General features: G+C 38.6%; 1 protein-coding gene across 1 annotated transcript in view; it reads right to left on the reverse strand.

Moving 5' to 3' along the window:
• The window catches only part of SYTL3 (synaptotagmin-like 3), a 29,639-nt gene extending 16,839 nt beyond the window's left edge, over positions 1-12,800 (reverse strand). Inside the window, exons 1-6 of the mRNA XM_009698407.1 lie at positions 12,691-12,800; positions 11,093-11,305; positions 7,336-7,400; positions 4,634-4,685; positions 3,189-3,261; positions 2,172-2,244 (exon numbers count right to left, since the gene is read on the reverse strand). Coding sequence (XP_009696709.1) covers positions 2,172-2,244; positions 3,189-3,261; positions 4,634-4,685; positions 7,336-7,400; positions 11,093-11,305; positions 12,691-12,800 — 586 coding nt within the window. The remainder of the gene's footprint in view (positions 1-2,171; positions 2,245-3,188; positions 3,262-4,633; positions 4,686-7,335; positions 7,401-11,092; positions 11,306-12,690) is intronic.
• Positions 12,801-18,997: the final 6,197 nt, after the last annotated feature.

Here is an 18,997-nt window from a genome sequence, read left to right on the forward strand (position 1 = left end):
TTACAGAACACATTGCTGTGAGAATAAAAACAAAAAAATATTGTTCAGTTTTCATATCTATTCCTCCTTTGGCTTCTCAACCCAAACGGTCAGTAAGATGGACACTACCTCTAGTGCTAAGGGCGATTTTGTACTACAAATAAAACTACAACCAGCACCTCATTTTACATTCACCAAATGGCAACCTTGGATTATAATCTCCTGTTGCTGCCAAACCAGGCTGGAACAGGAGGTAAGCACATAAAGAGCAGACTGTACAACGGCGGCATTGTGCTGCACACGCTAATCCTTTGTTCCCACTGCTCTCGGACACACACACACACTGGTTCCGGCGGTAGAGGCATAGTGAGGTTCTCCAGGTTTATTTACTGCAATACACAAGAACTGGGTGTATTAAATACCTCCGCAAACCAGGACATTTTTATCTAGATAAGATATAGAGTGCTAACTTTAGACGCTCGTGACCGAAAGTATTTATCAGCAGGATTCAATTCAGAGGCCATACTGCCTGAAAGAGCTGTTTTCTTAAGTCAAGAAGCCCAAGTCTTTCTCTCTATAAGACTTCCTATACTTTTTAATTATCAACTTCAGTGATTGCAACAGCCTGCTATTTTCTCACAAATTAAAAGGTTCTGCCCTAACTGAGGATGATAGCACCTGAGTGGGGTTTTACATACAGCTGAACTGAGCTAACGACTTGTTGCCATCCCCCTCGGCAACCACAGCTCTTCCCTCCTCAGTCCCTGGCTCCTGGCTGCATGGCCCAGCACCCTCTGTTCTGCAGGCTCCAAAATATATACCCTACCTTGAGCCTATTTAATTCACTAAACCAGCAGAAAGGTACCTGTGTGTTTTGTCTGGGTTAATGTTCTTCCCTTTTAACTAGCTGAATCAGATTACAGAGGGGTTCAGAAACACTGGTGCTAATTCAAATTAAGAGATGGAAACATAAGGCCAGAAACAGAGAGAGAAGATAGATGTGGAGGGAGTAGGACCTGCTTTTTGGTAGTAGTGAACTATTAAATTACCTTGCTGCAGTCCTGACAGTCTTTATCAGTAGCTGTGGGATATGACCAGGCTTCAGACTAACAGAAAGCAGAATAAATTACTTTGCATCCAACTCTATGCTGCCTCATCTATCTGCTCCCAGTAAGGAAGTATCCTACACCGCTCTACCCTACACTTCTGTTCAGGAGAGACAGCCATTGTGTCTCTGCGTAGTTCTAATATGTGTTCACACAGACACAACATTAAATTTGTGTAGTTAAAGGAGAACAGGCCCTTAGGCCGGGTGGAAGAAGTTAGAAGGAAGACCAAACAAGAGCTAAGACAAGAGTTAGGGGGAAAGGCAGAAAGACACTAAAGCCAAATTTATTCAGGTCTAATCTCACATTTGACGTTGTCTAAGATAAAGCCAAGTGAGAAAACACTAAGGTACATTCAAATACATGCAAATCTGCATGCCCCTGTAACCTTCACAAGGCTTAGAAGTTGTTTTCCTCTGGTCACTGATGCCTTTAATTTGTTCTTCACAAAGGCTGGCTGTCCTCAGTGTCGTTAGCCTTAGAGGTGCACACACAGTCCGCACCCTAAAGAACAGCGGGCACCGTAAGTGAACGAAAGGAACCAAAAGTATCAGAATGATACTGGCTGGCTCTGAAAGGGTGCGCTGAAAAAACCCACACAACTAGACAGGCTGAGAAAGAGGAAGGAAGTCCTCTTGAAAACTGCCAGTGAATGAAAATATTAAACTCCGCTTCTGTTACTTGATACATTTTTTGACAGGGTCAGTTGGGGTTCAGTCAGGTAGGTAACACGAAGATCACTCCAGCAGAAAGTGGTCATTACTCTGTGCTAATGTGAGTTAAATATACTGCATCTGAACACCCAGTAAACTTAAAAATAACATCACACAGTCTTTTCACATCATTACAAGAAACGTATTCTGGGTTGGTATCGTCAGCTTGTTAAACAACAAGCAGAATACTGAAGGAGAATTAAGACTCACTGCATTATTTTTCAGGTTGGTTTAGTCTTGGCATTAGTCATTTCAGCCATTACTTAATACTCTCTTTTTATAATTATTTTTTTGGTCAACAATTTAGCCAAAAAATTGAAACAAATATTTGACTACATTACTTTAGAATGACAAAGAGGTGAAAGCTACTTACTTTTTATATGCGTTGTGAGAGACAAAAACAAGTTTTCCACAGATTTATTAAAACTTTTAGACTGGCTGAGTTCCTGCAAATGGGAGATGCCAAGAGTAAGAAAACACAGAATATTTGCTGTTTTAAAGTCTCCGTGATCACATATCTACAGACCACATAACAACCAGACAGTAAGGCTGCAGCCCTTTGCTCACTTCTGTAGACAAATATGTATGAGGACATACGTTGACATGGTTGAAAACTGTCACACTAATGTATGAAGATGGAAAATAAACTTTTCAGTTCCATACTCTTCGATATGTAAGTGGAACTCCTTGTAGGAAGATCACACAGCAATTTCATAAATACAACTAATTACATCACTGAGTTGTTGTAATGTATTTAATACTTCAAGTAGGAAGGTCCTAGCTATTACAGATGCTCCTGTGCCTCTGAATCAGAGTTTTCATCAAACTCCAGTAGCACATATTGCAATGGGCTTCAAAACCAGGGCCTGAGAACCCAGTCCAAAATGAACTGAAATAGTAATTTAGTGTGATTATTTCAATAAGTTCTGAGCCATGTCCTACTATTCTGTCCACTGAAAAACCATCAAATTCGCAGTTTTTCCACTCAGTAATGAAAGCAACACATGAAGTATCACTTTATAAAATGACTTCAGAACATCATAGGATCATGGGGTCCTTCAGGCTGGAAGGGAGCTTAGGAGATCTCAGTCCAGCCTTCCTGTAGCGAGGCACCAAAAACCAGGTGCAGTATTCTAGTGCGAAGTAGAGTGGCTAACCATTTCCCTCAAAAACTGAAAAGTAATTGAAAACATCTCTCATGGTAGCTTCTGACCTTTCTCTCCTACTACCAAAGCAGCATAAAAAAAAATTACAAAGGAACACAAGGCAACATTTATATTGCAATACGATGCTACAGCAGTTGCTATTTATTGCATTTCTGTGGCTGGCCTTTTCATACGAATGACACCCCCAAGAGGTGCATATATACATATATTTTGCAGATACGTACATTTACTGTCACGTTGCTTCCTGCTGTGGATTCTGTGAAAGGAGGTGGAGTTGGAGGTACAACGGAAATTTTACTGGAAATTTAAGAGACAATAAACAGTGCAACAATTTATATATTATGCTAATAGATGGATAAATAAAACATGTTCATGCACAGTATTTTTATTATCTGTCCTTCTGGTTTGAAATTCTGTTGAAATCTGGGTTGAGATCCTATGTCTTTAAGAGTTGCAGCCCAAGCTTATTGCCTGTTCGTAAGAATTCGGACTACCTTTCTATCTTCTTAATCTTGGGTTGCTCTAAGAGGTATTATTAATTGAAAACAAGCCAGAAGACCTAATTTAGGACAGGCTTCCTAGACTCCCATATGGTTGGCTGTATTACAATCCGTGTCCCGAGTGTTAAAACACAACTCCTGTGTAACACACCCCATCTCTGTTTCAGAGGTGTTTTCAGAAAACAGTCATCTTTATTTACAATACTAAAAGGATCCTTCCTTGCCTGGGCCCAGAGCTGTTAGAGCCCCTTTACAGCATTCTGGCCATTTCATCTGTTGAAAACAGCCCCAGTCTGTGAAAAAAACCAAAATCTGACTGTTATCTGACTGATTCTGTTATTGCAGCACAATCACGAACCCTAAAGGCAGTGGGTGAACTTCCTTTTTGATTCTCTTTTACCACATTTAGGTAAAAGCAACTCCTTATGCAGCCCTGGTTAGGATCATATCAAGCTGAGTCTAAGTTTCTGTCTTATGCAGCTATGCCTTGCCAGATAATTATCATAAACTTGAGGCCATCTCCTCTGTATCTTATTTTACTTATTTTTTTCTTTTTAAGGAAGAGGGTTTCTTTTATACAATATAGTTTAAATAGACTTATTTCATTATATATAATTGGTAATAACTTAAGTATCATCATGCTTAGGCCTCTAGTCAAAGTATTCATTCAGTGTAAACCAAATTTTTACTTGTTTTAAGTTTGGTAAGTGGATACATCTCACTGAATACAAAGCTTCTTGTCTACTATTTATTCTAAAGCTATCAAATCAGCAATATCTCCCATTGAGCAAATAATGATGCTATTGCTATTATACCTAGTAAATAATTTTAATCTCTGATCATTTAAAGTAGTGTGTAAATTCGAAAGATAATGGTGTACACAGCTATGCAAAAAATAAGCAGATATAACAAAAATAATGCACATCATTTCAAGTAAAGACACTATTACTCTAAACATACTACTCTCTTTTGTACTTGAGACTCTTTCTATGGATTGCTAACAGATAAGAGTCAATTTTTCTATGCTTTTATCACTTGTACTCCAAAACTATTGAAATTTGTTTTTCATAATAAAAAAATACAAACTGCTGGCTGGTTTATAACATACGATATATCACCTGCACAAATTCTGAGTGTCCTAGGACTATTTGTCCTTTTGTGAGTCTTACCTCAGTTTCTGATAAGATTTCAAGAGCTTTGCACCAACTGTTTCATGTCTGCCTGTGAAGGAGATAAAAAAAAAACAAAACAAACCACCCAAGGGTCATTTAGCAACAACAGCAGTTACTAACTCTTGAATAATACTTTTTAAAATCAGTGCTTTTCAGGAACTGACCTGTATTTACAGCAGCTCACGCACATGCAAGTCAGGAGTGAAATCAACCCGCACCTGACATACCGGCATACATGCCAAGCAACACACAAGCTTCTCCTGTATCACAAACACGACTTCACCTTCACTTCTCACAGGTGAGATGTTCAGACCAGCTCTTCACAAATGCTGAGGACAACCACATATGGATGCTAACAGGTCCATTCCTACAGCTTGCTAAGTGCTCTCAGCCTCCGGAGGTCCAGGAGACAGGTAGTGCATGGGCCCACTGCACTAAAGCACACTTCAACCACAAAGCTCAAACACTATGATAAGCTTGCAAATGTGTACAAGAGTAGGCACATGGTCATCTCTTGCATCTTAAGAAAAATTCTTTTCGTTTTTCTTACTAAGGACCTGAACAATTGTGAAAACACACAACTAGCTCACAAACATGAGCCAAAACCTTTGCTAAGGCCATCCCTGTGGGGAAATAGCAGCCATGTCACGTTCCTCAGGGGAGCAGCCACATGATGTAAAGAACACCAAGGAGCAAGCGCTCCATCAGGCACGAACAATGAAGACTCATAAAAATGTAATTTGCTTCTGAGTGATCACAAACGGAAAGAAAGGCTAAATGCACGTTACAAATGGCCAACTGAAAATATCTGGAGTGGCTTTAATCACTAATCATTCCTAATACAGAAAGCAGCATGTGAGCCATGCTTTGCTGAAGATGTCCTTAATTATAACACATTACTTACGTAAAAGTAGTAGACCTTGGTGGTGGTAGAAACAATAATCAGCTTATTGATGTTACAAATTTCAATCAGAGCTCCAGGCTTAATGTTCTGTTCTTAATAAGCAACATTTGGCATCTTGATTTATTGCAGCATTAAATGATTTCTTAGATTTTTAATTTATTAGTCAGGAAGGGCAATCTACCACTTTGATGAAAATACGATTTTTAGGTAGAAGTTACACAAAATTAATAAAAAGTATACTGATGTAATTTTTTTTTTAACTCTACAACACGAGAAAATTTCACTGTAACATGTATTTTTTCGGTTAAACTTATTTTCCCGTGAACCCTTCGCTTGTGTTATATTTTCAAACCAGAAGGGGGCGCTGTCTCTCCAGCCGTGCAGGATACATAACTACAACGGCTGCTGTGTTTCACTTTGCCATTTTTTAACCCCCTTAATTATATCATTTGGTCTAATCAAAGGAACTAAAAAAACATATTTCCCCCTGCAGGCTGATCTTCTCTATATCCTTAGATCTTTGTGACTTCAACAGTATTACTATTAAACTAACTAAGCAAAATGCTTCAAGCACCCACAAAGCTTGGATAATGCAATGTGAGAACTCATTTGTTTTACTGGAAAGAGGGACAGTCAGTACCTTGCAATATCAGATTCAGTGTCTGAGAACAATATAGCATTTTCCAATAACAGAGAGATCGTTAAAATTACCAGCTTTAGACTCGCTGAAAAGTATATGAGGGAAAATTATGAACAATGGTTATGGGATACAACTGTGCCTTAAAACATCAGTCAACTAATACTTTAAAATCAGAAATTGTGTTAGCGAGAATGGAATTCAGTGAAATCTTTCCATTTTTAAATGAATTGTTTTAGCAGGAACTGCAGTTCAGTTTCTTAATATGCTACTTGCTGTCTTTCATGAATACCTGCTACACAAAATTTGCCTGATTATGTTCTTCCATTTATAACTTTCTTCCTACTCAAGTTTCCCACGAGATATTTAAGGCCTAGCTACTCTTAAATCTAGATGCGATGTAGATACTCAAAGTGAGACTATAAAATTTAGCTACAGTCCAACACAAAGTGATATAGTTGCCTATCTGAAGTGGCACTTCAGGGGAAAGAGGAAGGAAATCCTCTCCACCTCATTAGTCATTGTAGGTGAAAACGGAGACTAACAGCCCCTTGGCTGGCAAAACATATTCCTCATAGAGCAATCCATCCACATCCTCTATAAATTCTTTCAGGGCTTTGTATTTTTAATTGCATTGAAAAGACTGAACACAAGGGCAACGGCGCAGCTGGCTGAAAGTAAAGAAACAGTAAGCGTTTAGCTCTCTGTTGATTTATAGCTATACATGTTTTTCATTATTCCATTCTGTCATTTCTTTAAGCTTTAGAACTTTCTCAGTAAAAGCAATTGAAGTTTTAACTTTGACAAACAATGAATGCAAGATCATTTCCTTCCTGCACATATATTTTAGCATTTCTGTATTTATTTCCTGTCATTCTATTTCTTAGAAGTCTTACACGGTCATTAATTCAAATTGATACGGCTAGCAATTTTCTTATTCTTATTACTGATACAAAATAAATTATACTTTGAAATGCATTCTGCTAGTTTGTGTTCACGTTTTATTTAGTGCCTAGACAGATGCATTGCATGATAGTTTCTGACCAATCTCTCACCAAGTGGAAAAAACATTAAATACAGTGGCAGACTACATTCTGTGTTCCACTGAGATGAGGACTACACATTACACAGCATTTTATGGTCTGTTCCAGTGATTACCTTCACCTGGATATTTCTTTGCTCGTTCCTCAAAGAACCATTCACCAGCCTTTAATTTCACATCTCTGAAAAACAAGCAAAAGACATTGGAATCAACATTTTCCAAAATGCGTATCTTCAAATGTTTGATAACTATTTAACAATCCAACAATCTTCCTTAATCCTACCATAAAACTAAGATTTCACAACTACTCAACTCCATTGACTGATTTTGCTGTGAGTCTGCAAACAAAGAGTTCCTCCTCTTCATTTATTTATTTTTTTTTCTATTTTGCTATGTAGGATTGCCCATGGAAAGCAGTATGTAGTGCTCTAGGCATTGCTCTGAAGCCAGGAGGCCTGGGCTCACTCCAGTCTCTACAACCCCTTGCAGTACAGCCCAGGCACTTGTGCTGACTGCTTACAGCTGCAGCCTACTCCTCAGAGCAGGGAAAGTCAATGATAGAGGACATGCTCCCAAGCAGAACTTGGGATGGCTACCAGGGAGCACTGAGCTCCACGAGCCTGATGGTGTGACGGCTTCGTGGCCCACCTCTCTCCACTTTGTGGAAGCTAACATCAATGATGTCTACGTCATACACAGGCACCAGGATCACAGGATCAGAAAAGTAATGGTTAACAAGTATAAAATGGTATCAGACTAAATAGCTCTGTCAAGAGCAGATTTTCAGCAGATTTGACTCGTGCATTTTGTCGTCTCCAACTGACTTGGATGAAGTCTGCAATCTGAACTCTGCAAACTGAAAATTAGTAAGACAAAAAGAATTTTAACTGAGGAGAGGATTCTCTGGAGTCTTCAGGTTCCAAATTCTCATCTAAATGTCTTACTAATTTTTAGGGTATATATAATATCTCTATTCCTTGTGGATCTTCTGGTGCTTATTATAGGATGAAGTCCCAGTACAAAAATTTCCTCAGTGCAGGCACCGCTAAACTTTCTTCTCTACCCTGTAGTTCATTTTCCTTCTGCTAAATTAATCTCTTTATTACCATTGCCTCTGCCAAAATTGTTTGAAATTGGCAACAACATACAGATGGTAAATTCAGGTAGTGCTTGCCTGCTTCAGAAAGCAAAACCTCTAAACGCGAGAGCTATGGTGATATACACCAAAGGCCAGGCAACAAAATCCCTGGGTCTGCCATTTCACACCTCACCTTACTCTATGTTAAAATAGACAAACTATAGGTAGGATGCTGTTTGTTCTGTCTGTGGCTTGATTTTAAGGCATTTTAGGCATTTAAAATATACCTTTGTAAGTAGCAATGCAGAATATTAAACAAATTCACTACCTGTGTAGAGTAGATTGTACTATTTATTTTCATGCCTAACCATAGAACCTTGTGCATAAGTGAACACAGATGAGTCTGAAAATTAGGTTAAAATAACTTTGAGACAGGACACTTATTTACTTCAGATGGAGATCTACTAACTAATAAATGTCTGAAATCTCTGGCTGCACTAGTGCCTCGATTCTTATCTCCAGCCTTCCCTTTATGTTCTTCGCACTACCCATGGTTATCTTCCCAGAGTTTAATCTCCAGTTCCGCACAGACTCATGTAATAATTAGACCACTCACAGAATGAAACAGATCCAGAAATACCCTCTCTTTTTTTATTTTTAAGGCTAAAGAGTATATTAAGCTAAGCGATGACCAAGTGTGACAACGAAGCTGATAAAGAACTATCCTTGTCAGGTAAAATAGACTAAACTTCAAAGCAAATGTCTTTCTGAACTCCTAGAAGACAGGATTCCTTTAAAAACAAAACAAACACACTATACCAACTCCATTCACATAAGAGATGCCTCTTCCAGGTAAAAACATACAAACTTTGTCAGTCCACAAGGCGTTTTAAATTTCATATTTTGTAAAGAACAAACATTCACCTACCCCTGCATGCTCTTCCACTGAGGCGTTTAAGCATGTTGGTTACAAACATGACCCTAGTGTCTAGGAGAGAATCTCAGTAGTGCTGCTGCTGGTTTGTTCAGCAAAAAAATACTCCAGTGGTTACCAAGATTCAAAGTTACGGTTGCTCAGGACTTGAAAAATCAGCTCTTATGTTTCTTAGTCATCCTATTTCCCCCCTCACCAGGGTAAACAAAAGGCGCTGAGTAGCATTTACCACACTGCTGTACTCCCTACCCTTCTCGAGATTTGCAACCTTGATGTAAAGCACACTGAAGGCAACAGAAGTCCGATTGATTTTAACGGACTTTGCATTGCAACTAAACAAGATCAAATATGCTGTCTCTTTTGCTATAAAGAGAATTTCAGTGACGGCTGAAGAATTCCTCCACATTAGCAAGACAAAAAAGTAATTTCCTCAAGAAAAGTAAAAATGTCTTTTAATTCGTTAAATAATGCTTTCCTGGTTTTACCATAAAATATCTGGACAAGCTTATGAAATAATTAAGGGTGCGCAGCACTCTGCAAGGCAGCTTAACAACTAGCTGCTCTCTATAGGGGATTTCCACTGTGGCCACCAAATAATTGGAAATCAATTTAAAAGAAGAGGAAGCGGAGGGAGGAATCTAGAGGAGAATATGGAAAGTTAACTTTTTAACCTTTCTTTTTAGTGCATATTACATGAAGCACAGATAGTGAAATATATGCATCAAAATTTAGTAACTGCTCTGTATCAAATGTAGATGAAGCTAATCAATTTTATGTATAAATTGCAAAATATACTGAGGATTCAGAGAACATCTTTTTAGTGATAGTTTATAGTCTCTTCCAAACTACAGAAAATTACTTCAAACTAATAGTAGAAATTCATTTAGCTTAAGACCAATACCTTGCCTTGCATTTCCCAGGCATTATTTAAATCTCATTTTGGCATCTTAAGAGGGTGTGAAGTGGTGCATTAATCTTGCGTTGGCATAAAGTAAAATTTCATCCACATCCTCACCCTTTGTACAGAGATATATATTATCCAGCACAGTTGTTGATTTGTGTCCAAAACTGTCTTTCTTTCCCTGCATAATATTATTTTTTATCAAAGGTGGACATATATCTAAACCATTTGGTTTAGAAAGATCTGATGAATAGAATAGACTATGTTGGAGTAATTTGATATAAAAATTGTACCAGTACAGTAAAAGAAAGATTGTTTCCTGGAAAACAAAACCAAGGTGACACAGTAAAAGAAAAAACAACTAATTCAAAGTAAACAAATTTGGATTTCTGACCACATTTAAACACATCTTGATAAGGTTATTAATGCTTTTTGCTTTTTTAAATTTATATAAAACATTACTTCAAATTATTCATCAATCCAGGTTCCTCACTCCTGTAGTAGGAGGCAAAAAAAAAACCCACACACAAACCAAAAAACAACAAAAAAACCAAAACCCACAATTAGGAAATTGTCAAGAAACGAGCTATACTACACCAACACACAGCACCTTCAGCAACTTGTTGCGATGCACTGGTTCAGTATGGATTCAGAGGGAGGGGTTCTCTCTGCAGGTCAGAAACTAAAGACTGTTCCTATGCTTTGCCGTTACCATCTCTGTCACACTACCTCTGGCCTACCCATTTGGCTAAATACAGGAAGGGAAATCCTGACTACATGAAGTATAACACAAAGTTCCCATCAATTTCATTGCTGCCGGGACTTCATCCAACATTTTCATTCCACCAGAGGCTTTGTTTCATTACTTTTTTAAAGCAACAGATACACACAAAACCAGTGTGCATCCACTGGATAACCAGTATAAACCAGCACTTAACCAAAACCAGTAGAATTTCTTACCCATGAGCGTAACAAATGGTGCATTTCCAAAGGCAGGGATTCAGGCAGACACAGCATTCGGAGCACACTCGATGACTGCACCCATTGCATACTGCACCTCTGTTCAATAACCCAAGCGATTTCTGACAGCGAGCGCAAGATCTCTCCTGGTATTCATGGCTTACGTTTCTTGCCCCTTTCCACCGAAGCTGCTGCAGCTGCAGTTTCAGTTTCCTAATCCCCCAGGTAAACAACAAACAAACCAACACAACAACATTAAATAGACCAAAAACCCCATGTAAGTCACAAGCGAAATACCCTGGGTGTGCAATATCATTACTAGTGGGGGATATGCCCTCCAGTTTGACCTCAACTGAGCACTGTCTGAAGGCACCTACACACAGCATTTTTGTGCTCTGACTGCATTTGCAACCACAACCGCGCATACAAACAGAGTAACAGTCTGGTATAAATGGGGTTCTGTTCACGTCCGTTATGCACAGTCAGGGCAGGGCATCAAAATTGTGTGTACAAGTGATTATGCATTCACATACAAAACCAGACTAAATGGTGCTCTCTTTCATTTGATGATGGTTTTTTAATCATATTTATCCAAGAATCAAATCTTCTATCAAGTTAAAATAATCATAACAAATACCTCACCTGAAAATTAAATAAAAATCACAACAGACCAAAATATCAAAACCTCTCCCTTTCATTAACTTTGCTTCCATGTACCAATAATCAAGATCTATGTTTTTAATCGTTAACATCATCGACAGTTGAAACAGATTTTCTAACCAATTCAGACTTTCTTAATAACTCATTATTTACTTTTCATTATCATTTAATACATCCAGTAATACTTACAAAAATGTTAGCTGTAAACAAAGGTGAAGTTTCTATACTTAAGAGACTAAAACTTTCTAACAAATACCCTGTTTTACATGGGGATGCAATGTGACAAAGCAGGGTGCAAGCTGCAAGGAAATCCTTGCCCCAGTCCTGATACAAAGCAAATAAAATGCTGGAGGATTATCCCTTATCCCTCACAACTGAGATACTTGCACAGTGTGAAATAATTAAATAGAAAACTTTTCCTAACCAATGACACCTTCTGACACTAGTAACAACCTCTGAGACAGCACGGTGTGCTTGCTACCTGTTGTATGTGAGAAGGGTCAGTGATGGGTTCAGCACAACGAGCAGGTATCCAATGAGTCTTACCTCCAGTCTTGGCACAACACGAGGTAAGTTAGTCAGCCAAAGATCCCGACCGTGGTCTGTGTTACTAGGACTATATAGGCATTCATAGGAACATGATGAGAATGCCATAAAGCCTTTGTAGAAAAAAATGCAGGCAGCAACTAAACTTTCTATGAAGACTAGAAGTAAAATCCATCGAGTAGATTATTTGCTGAACAGTTATTTGCTCATCTTTACTGTACATTAGTAAATCCAAGAGGCTCTGGATAACCCATAGTTTTTGCAAAGAATAAAAAGGCATTAGCTGACAAGAAGTAAAAAAAAGGAATACATTTGGAAGGACAGCAAAGAGGAAGAAGAGTACTTCTGAGAAAAAAGGAACAGAAATACAGGAATAGGGGAACAGCAGATACCTTATTCTTTCCTCCTCTGTTTTTCTCACCACCTGGTCACGGTACAGGACTTCCAGAACAGCCTCTCGTTCCAATTCCTTAAGGAAGTTTAGATTAAATTCACAGGTCATTTTCCCCAAACTTCACTTATACTGTAGACTCCTGTCCTATGGTTCTACTACACCCAGAATGATGGATACTACTTTATGGAGTACAACGTGGTCTGAGTGTTTACTAGGTGCCTCCACTCTTACTTGATTGGTGATATGTTTCACTGTGTCATACCCTTGAAGAGCAAAATAACCATGTCTGTCTTCACACGAGTCATCATTTAAGTGTCTCTGCTACCCATGGAATACGAACAGTTAGCAAGGTCACAGCAGTCTTGTGTTTTTCGCACGAAAGAACTTCTCTTCTTTTCTCTCTTTTTTTTTTTTTTACTCAGAGTGATTCCAAAAGAGATGAGAGCTTGCAGCGATGTCCCAGATAGGGCTTTAACTGTCACCAGATGGAGAGATAATTCACCAAGAGATGGTGTAAAGGAATGGGGGGAAACATTGGGGTTTTTTTCATTTGGTCTTGTAGATTTGGGATTTCCGAGCCTAGGGGAAAAAAAAGAATACATGTTATTATCTCTTCTCCTTGCCTCTTCAAGACATTTCAAATAGTATGTAAAGACCACATTTTGCTATACTCAGACCTTTCATGCACCAATCCAGATACAGGAGAGGTTTTAAGACAGTCTTCTTCAGACAGTCTCATCATATTGTCCATTAACACTCACCCATGTACTTTCACATTTTTTCATACAGTCAACATAAAACAATCAATAAAGAAGCTTAAGTTAGTTTTGAACACAGGCCTACAGGTCCTGTGACTGGAAAAGTCATACTGGTTGAGACAAAAATGCCCCTTTCTAATCTTATCTTACTCAAAAGACAAAACATCACAAGCCTAAGAGGAAAGAGGGAAAGACACCCTCGAAGAGTCACTTCAATCAATTACCTATGGCTGTTAAGTCTAGATAAATAGTTTAATACACAATAATGCTATTATCTTTGTTAATACACACAAACAGTAAAGATTTAAGATACCTATTATTTCCAGCTCAGTGCACTAACAATTTTGGCTGCAAACTGATGATGTTAATGTACAAATATATCAAAAGTATAAAATTAAAACATAATTGCAACTGTGTTTTGGATATATTCTGAGCTTTACTTTTGTAAAACTCCCACTAAAATAGAAAATTATTTTAATCTACTTTGCAGCAAAGTAGAGAAAGAAAATGATTATTCAAGCTACTAATTCAGCTTACACACCATATTGCATTCTAATGGTACCGTCTAGTGTGTATTACAAGAAATGTAAGAGAATTCCACTTATGGTACACCAAATATTAAAGACGTGTATAAGAAAACTGGTTAACTGTTTCAAACTTAATCTGAACTACATACATACAGTCAGGCTCTAGGCAGAAGGTCTAGACACTAGGACAGAAGGGTAAAGCTTTCCCAAAGCAGTTACTGATGGTTCACTGGTGGACCTCAGCTGAGAAGCTGTCCAACTGGATCATTAATTTTAAATATTCTGAGTTTTAAGCTTAAAAAAAAAAACACAACAAAAACAAAACCACACACAACAGCAAAAAAAACCACCATAACTTCAGATATATAGTGCCAATGCATTTTGTCAGTGCAGGGAATTACTTTACACACAACTTGCACCAATTAAGTTACTTAATTTCCCACAAAAAAACCCCAAACAAACAGGAGGTGACAATTTGTATTTATAAATAGTATGCATTCCATTCTTTTATATTTTTTCATGAAGCCCTTCAATAGACATCAAAAGGACAAAGCATTTCACAGAAGCAGGGTTAAATTAAAAAAAAAAAAGAAAGATTGGTTTCCTGTGGAAAACAAAAGAGACAGAGATAAGCATAATCGTATTTTATTTTCTTACCAACTGCATTTTCACAGGAAATTACTCAGTTGAAACCTAAAAAGCCTGAGCAATTTTTTAAGACAACATATGTCATTTTCAAAGGCCCCTGCGTCCTTCACCTGCTTTCATCTTTTACCTCAAGAATACCCCCCAGGACTGGTGAGCATGTTTAGAGCCTTTAACTCCACGTAAGTCAACACCATCTGAGAGAGCAGTCACTGTAAACTCAGGGACCTCTGCACTGTACAGGTATACCAAAACACCTATTACAGCCTAAGTTATGTTTTCTGTGAACTCCGAGGATTTCCAAAGGCTGGCAATACCCACAACATCATCAGAAAAAACCCTGCTAAAGTATCAGTAACAGCTAGCAAGTTCATGATAGTCATTACTAGGTGGATACAATAAAACCGCTCTAGTGATCTTAAAGAAAATATACGAATGTCTTACAGAGCTATTAAGAATGTGCCACGGTAAAACAGTTACAAAGAGCAGCATCTGCAGTTAAGCAAGCACAGAAATAGTTGCTATTTGATACCTCCTTCAAATTCTTTAAGAAAGGACTACCTCCCTTCTTAACAGAAGAGCACAAAATTTTCCATATTTCAAGCCTGTTTCGGGAAAGGGGTTTCAGATGACATCTTAGTGTATGAAAAATATCGAGGGTATACAGAATCTTATTTAGAGATGCATACGAATTTTTTTTTTTTTTAATTATGTCTTCAGCTATTCAAGCTTGTAAAAAGGGAAGAAACAGCTTGGAACCTCCCCTTGCTTCCACTTTGCCTCGCTCACAGCTATTCCCCCCAGGAGACACAAGCTCTGCCCTAGCCAGGGCAGGATACTTCAGAAGGACTTTGGACAGCCCATCAGTGATACCACAAATACCGTTATCAAAACCAGTTGGTCTGTTGTTGCGCTTCATACCCTATTCACAGTGATAAATCATAAGCACTGAATGTAATGCCAGCCGTAGACTTCCAACAGAGACTAGGATGGAAAGGCTAGGATCAGCTTCTGGCACCAAACAACAGAACAAACCTCCAGCAGAGCCAAGTGCCAGGGGACCTACGTCCTACAGTACCTGCACTATGCAGAGAGGGAAAAATCCAGCGCGGGTCTCTCACCGCTGGGCAAGATCATCAAATGCTGCAGAGAATAAAGCTTAAAATACATCACATAGCCAGCAGCTCTATCAATATCGAGCTGGATGTTCACCTGGATGGTCCTACTGTCATTGGTTGTTTTTTTTAATCTTGATGAAGATTCAAGCTCTGACTATCATTGTATTCTGTCAATTTTTCCTGCACATTCAAAGATAACTCAAAACCTAGCTTAATGATGAGGTAGCTTTAAGAATAAATAATTATATCCCCCCAAAAAGGAGATAATCCTTGTGCCCCACAATGGCCTTGAACTTGTAATCATTTCACAGAGGTGTTCAAATTGGACTGAAAATCTCTCTGCCAGCGTAAAAGAAGAGCTTTTCTAACATCGAAGCTGTCTGCATTAGTTTAGTTTTCTTGCGGTAATAAAGAAGTGGTGTTTTCTGTAATGACCCTCCTTGACAGGAAAAAAACAATCTTAAAAACCTTCACAGGTGCCCTACTTTCATGTTTACGCATTGAATCCAGCCAGCTAGCTGTTTCACACAGCTAACCTCAAAACCAAGTATCTTCTATGTAAAACCAAAAGCAACAGCAACCTCTTTAGTAAATACCATAATACTTCTCCCTTTTCAGCACAAAGCTTACATAAAGTATTTTGCTCAAGCATTATTTTAAATTATGTATTTAAAATAATCCACTGTCAGGCACCTTGCAAACAGACCAGTAGCTTTTTGAAAATATCATGTGAAGTCTCAAAGCTATTGCAAAGGAGACGGGACGACCAACATGGTCACACCTTAGGAGAGGGAGACATGCAGGCACACCATGCAATCTCACGCTTTTTTATCAGGCTAAAATAATATGTAGTTATGTAACTGAAGATCAATCAAAAGGCCTACCTAAGACAAGATTATGTTTGCAAAAGGTAGCTTATTTTTTACGTTTTTGAACTTAGAAAGGCCCGACTTAGCAAGCTTTTTCTCAAAGCTATTTTGCAGGTAATGTATTACTGATCTCCTTTCAGATCCTTAAGCATTAGCAAAATAATGACAATTAAATAAGTACAAATAAACTGATGTTCTAAAGTCACAGCCTTCATTAACTTGAGATAATTGGATTACTTCATCCATTAACCCCAAAGATGGATGTAATACATCAGCAGCTAGGACACAGATTAAGAAGGTTCAGAGTAAATATGATCACAAAAGCTACCGTAATTTGTGGTTATTTTCTATTCTGCAGAGGCCAATCACATAAATGTATTCCTAGTTAAGAAAACTACAAGTGTTATTTTATACTACCTGGCTGCAACAGTTTAATTTTCACATCCTTGCATACATATGTGCAAATTACTTACAAGTTCTTTGATAACATTTTACCAAAGTTAGGTCTTGTGACTGTAGTAACACTTAAAGTAAAAAAAAAAAAAAGACACACACTTAAGTTCCAATTGTGGTCTTCCAATGAAATCTTTGCAGTTTAAAGAACACCATCCCAGTAAGTAAAAATGCATCCCCCTGTGCAAGTCATATAGAATAGATTAAAATTATGTCCTTACCTTTTCAGCAGCTATCAAAGAAAGATGCGCGGAAGTAAACTGCTTTTAAGAGATGAGGAGCACTCTTATTATTTATTTATCTTTCCTTAAAGAAAACTGGTGGCTGTTCTCCACCCCCTTTCCTTCCTTTGGGCACCAAAATTAAACTGACGTATGTACAGAGGAGCATCCCCAAAACAGCTAAAAGCAAATGCACTCAATGAAGAGCTCTAGTGTTACGACAGCTTTTGCCAAGTCTCTGGTTTTGTTACCAGCAACAAGCAATCAAAGAGAAGTTACTCATTTTTCTAACAGTAGAAAGAGACTCAACACAAGACACTATAAAAGCTGACTGATATCATCAAAATATGCTCAGTCTTCAAGCCACACACAGGAAGAGAAGTGGCTTTGCATTCTACGTAATTTCTTTTTCTGCTACTATAGATGTGAAAATACTACTAACCTCAGTGTCCCCAGAACTCACTCAGAAAACTCTGCTCGTATCACAAGCAGTTCTTTCCTGGAAACAAAATAGTTTTCTATTCAGGTCTGAATGACAAGGCAATTCATACAGATAAAAAGTTCAAAGAATTCATTTTTTATGCATCTGCAAAAAGAAAATTATTTTACCTTGCAACTGTAAATCTGTTCTCAGATAACAATTAAGAGTTAAAATATTATTTGGATTGGATATCCCAGTTCAGTCTATTACAGAACCAAGCATGAGCAATCAAGTTCAAAGTTACACCAAATTATTTCAAAGCCTGGAAAAGAAGAGAGGCTGTTCCTGCAGGTCGATCTTCTTTCTTCTTCCTGGCTCTACCAGATAAATTGTATGTACAACACAGAAGCCCTTCTTAGTGCTTTGGTTGTTTTAAGAAATACTGGGTTGAGTTAAAAATAAGCAAAGCACTGCAATACCACTCACACAGCAAAACTGAACAGCCTGCCATTTTATAACCTCTTTAAGTTAAATAGGGTCAAGCATTTCCACCTGTGTACGTCAAGCTTAATCACCTTCTTCAGCTGTATCACTGAAGGGCAAGCAACTGTTAGTGGGGCACAGAGCTACGCTCAACAAAGAGTATTTGGATAATTTGGGCCTTCATTTCAGGCAAAACTTTAACTAAATGAAAGACCAGAAATAACCTGAGGATTGTAACTACCCACAGCAGCAGACTTGTCGCATCACAAATCCAGGCTGAGGAACGTTAGCCCTACCACCAGCTTTCCCCTGATACTTAACTAAAGCCTTAATTGCCACACTTTTAACTCATTGTATTTTCCCCTCTCACCCCTGGACATGGAAAACTGCTGCAGTGTTTCATACGTGCTAAGAATATAACCAAGTTACAGCCTTTTATTCTTTTGTCTAAACAAGCACCGCTTGTTCAGCCTTCCCATAGTCCTCACGACAACCTGAGGTAAATCGTACCTCCTACACGCCCGGCTCTCTACAGAACGGCTACCAAGTGAGCGGGTCCTGCCCTGTCTGCATTTACAGAGCTGGTTATTCCTCCCTCAGTACAGGCCTTGGCCCCACCAAGCTGTCCCAGCCCCCGGCTCTGGGGCGTTTGACAAGCCCATGCCGGTCCCGCCGAGCGCCATCGCCCCGGCGCTGTCGCTATGGAGAGCCCCCTAACGGCGGCTCCCCGTTGCTACGTGCCCGAGAGGCGGAGAGCTCATTGCGCAGGCGTAAAGAGAGGGGCGGGGTGGGACGGTGCGGAGTGCGCAG

This window comes from Cariama cristata, unplaced genomic scaffold (genome assembly GCF_000690535.1).
Source record: "Cariama cristata isolate BGI_N322 unplaced genomic scaffold, ASM69053v1 scaffold31194, whole genome shotgun sequence".
Classification (NCBI taxonomy): domain Eukaryota; kingdom Metazoa; phylum Chordata; class Aves; order Cariamiformes; family Cariamidae; genus Cariama; species Cariama cristata.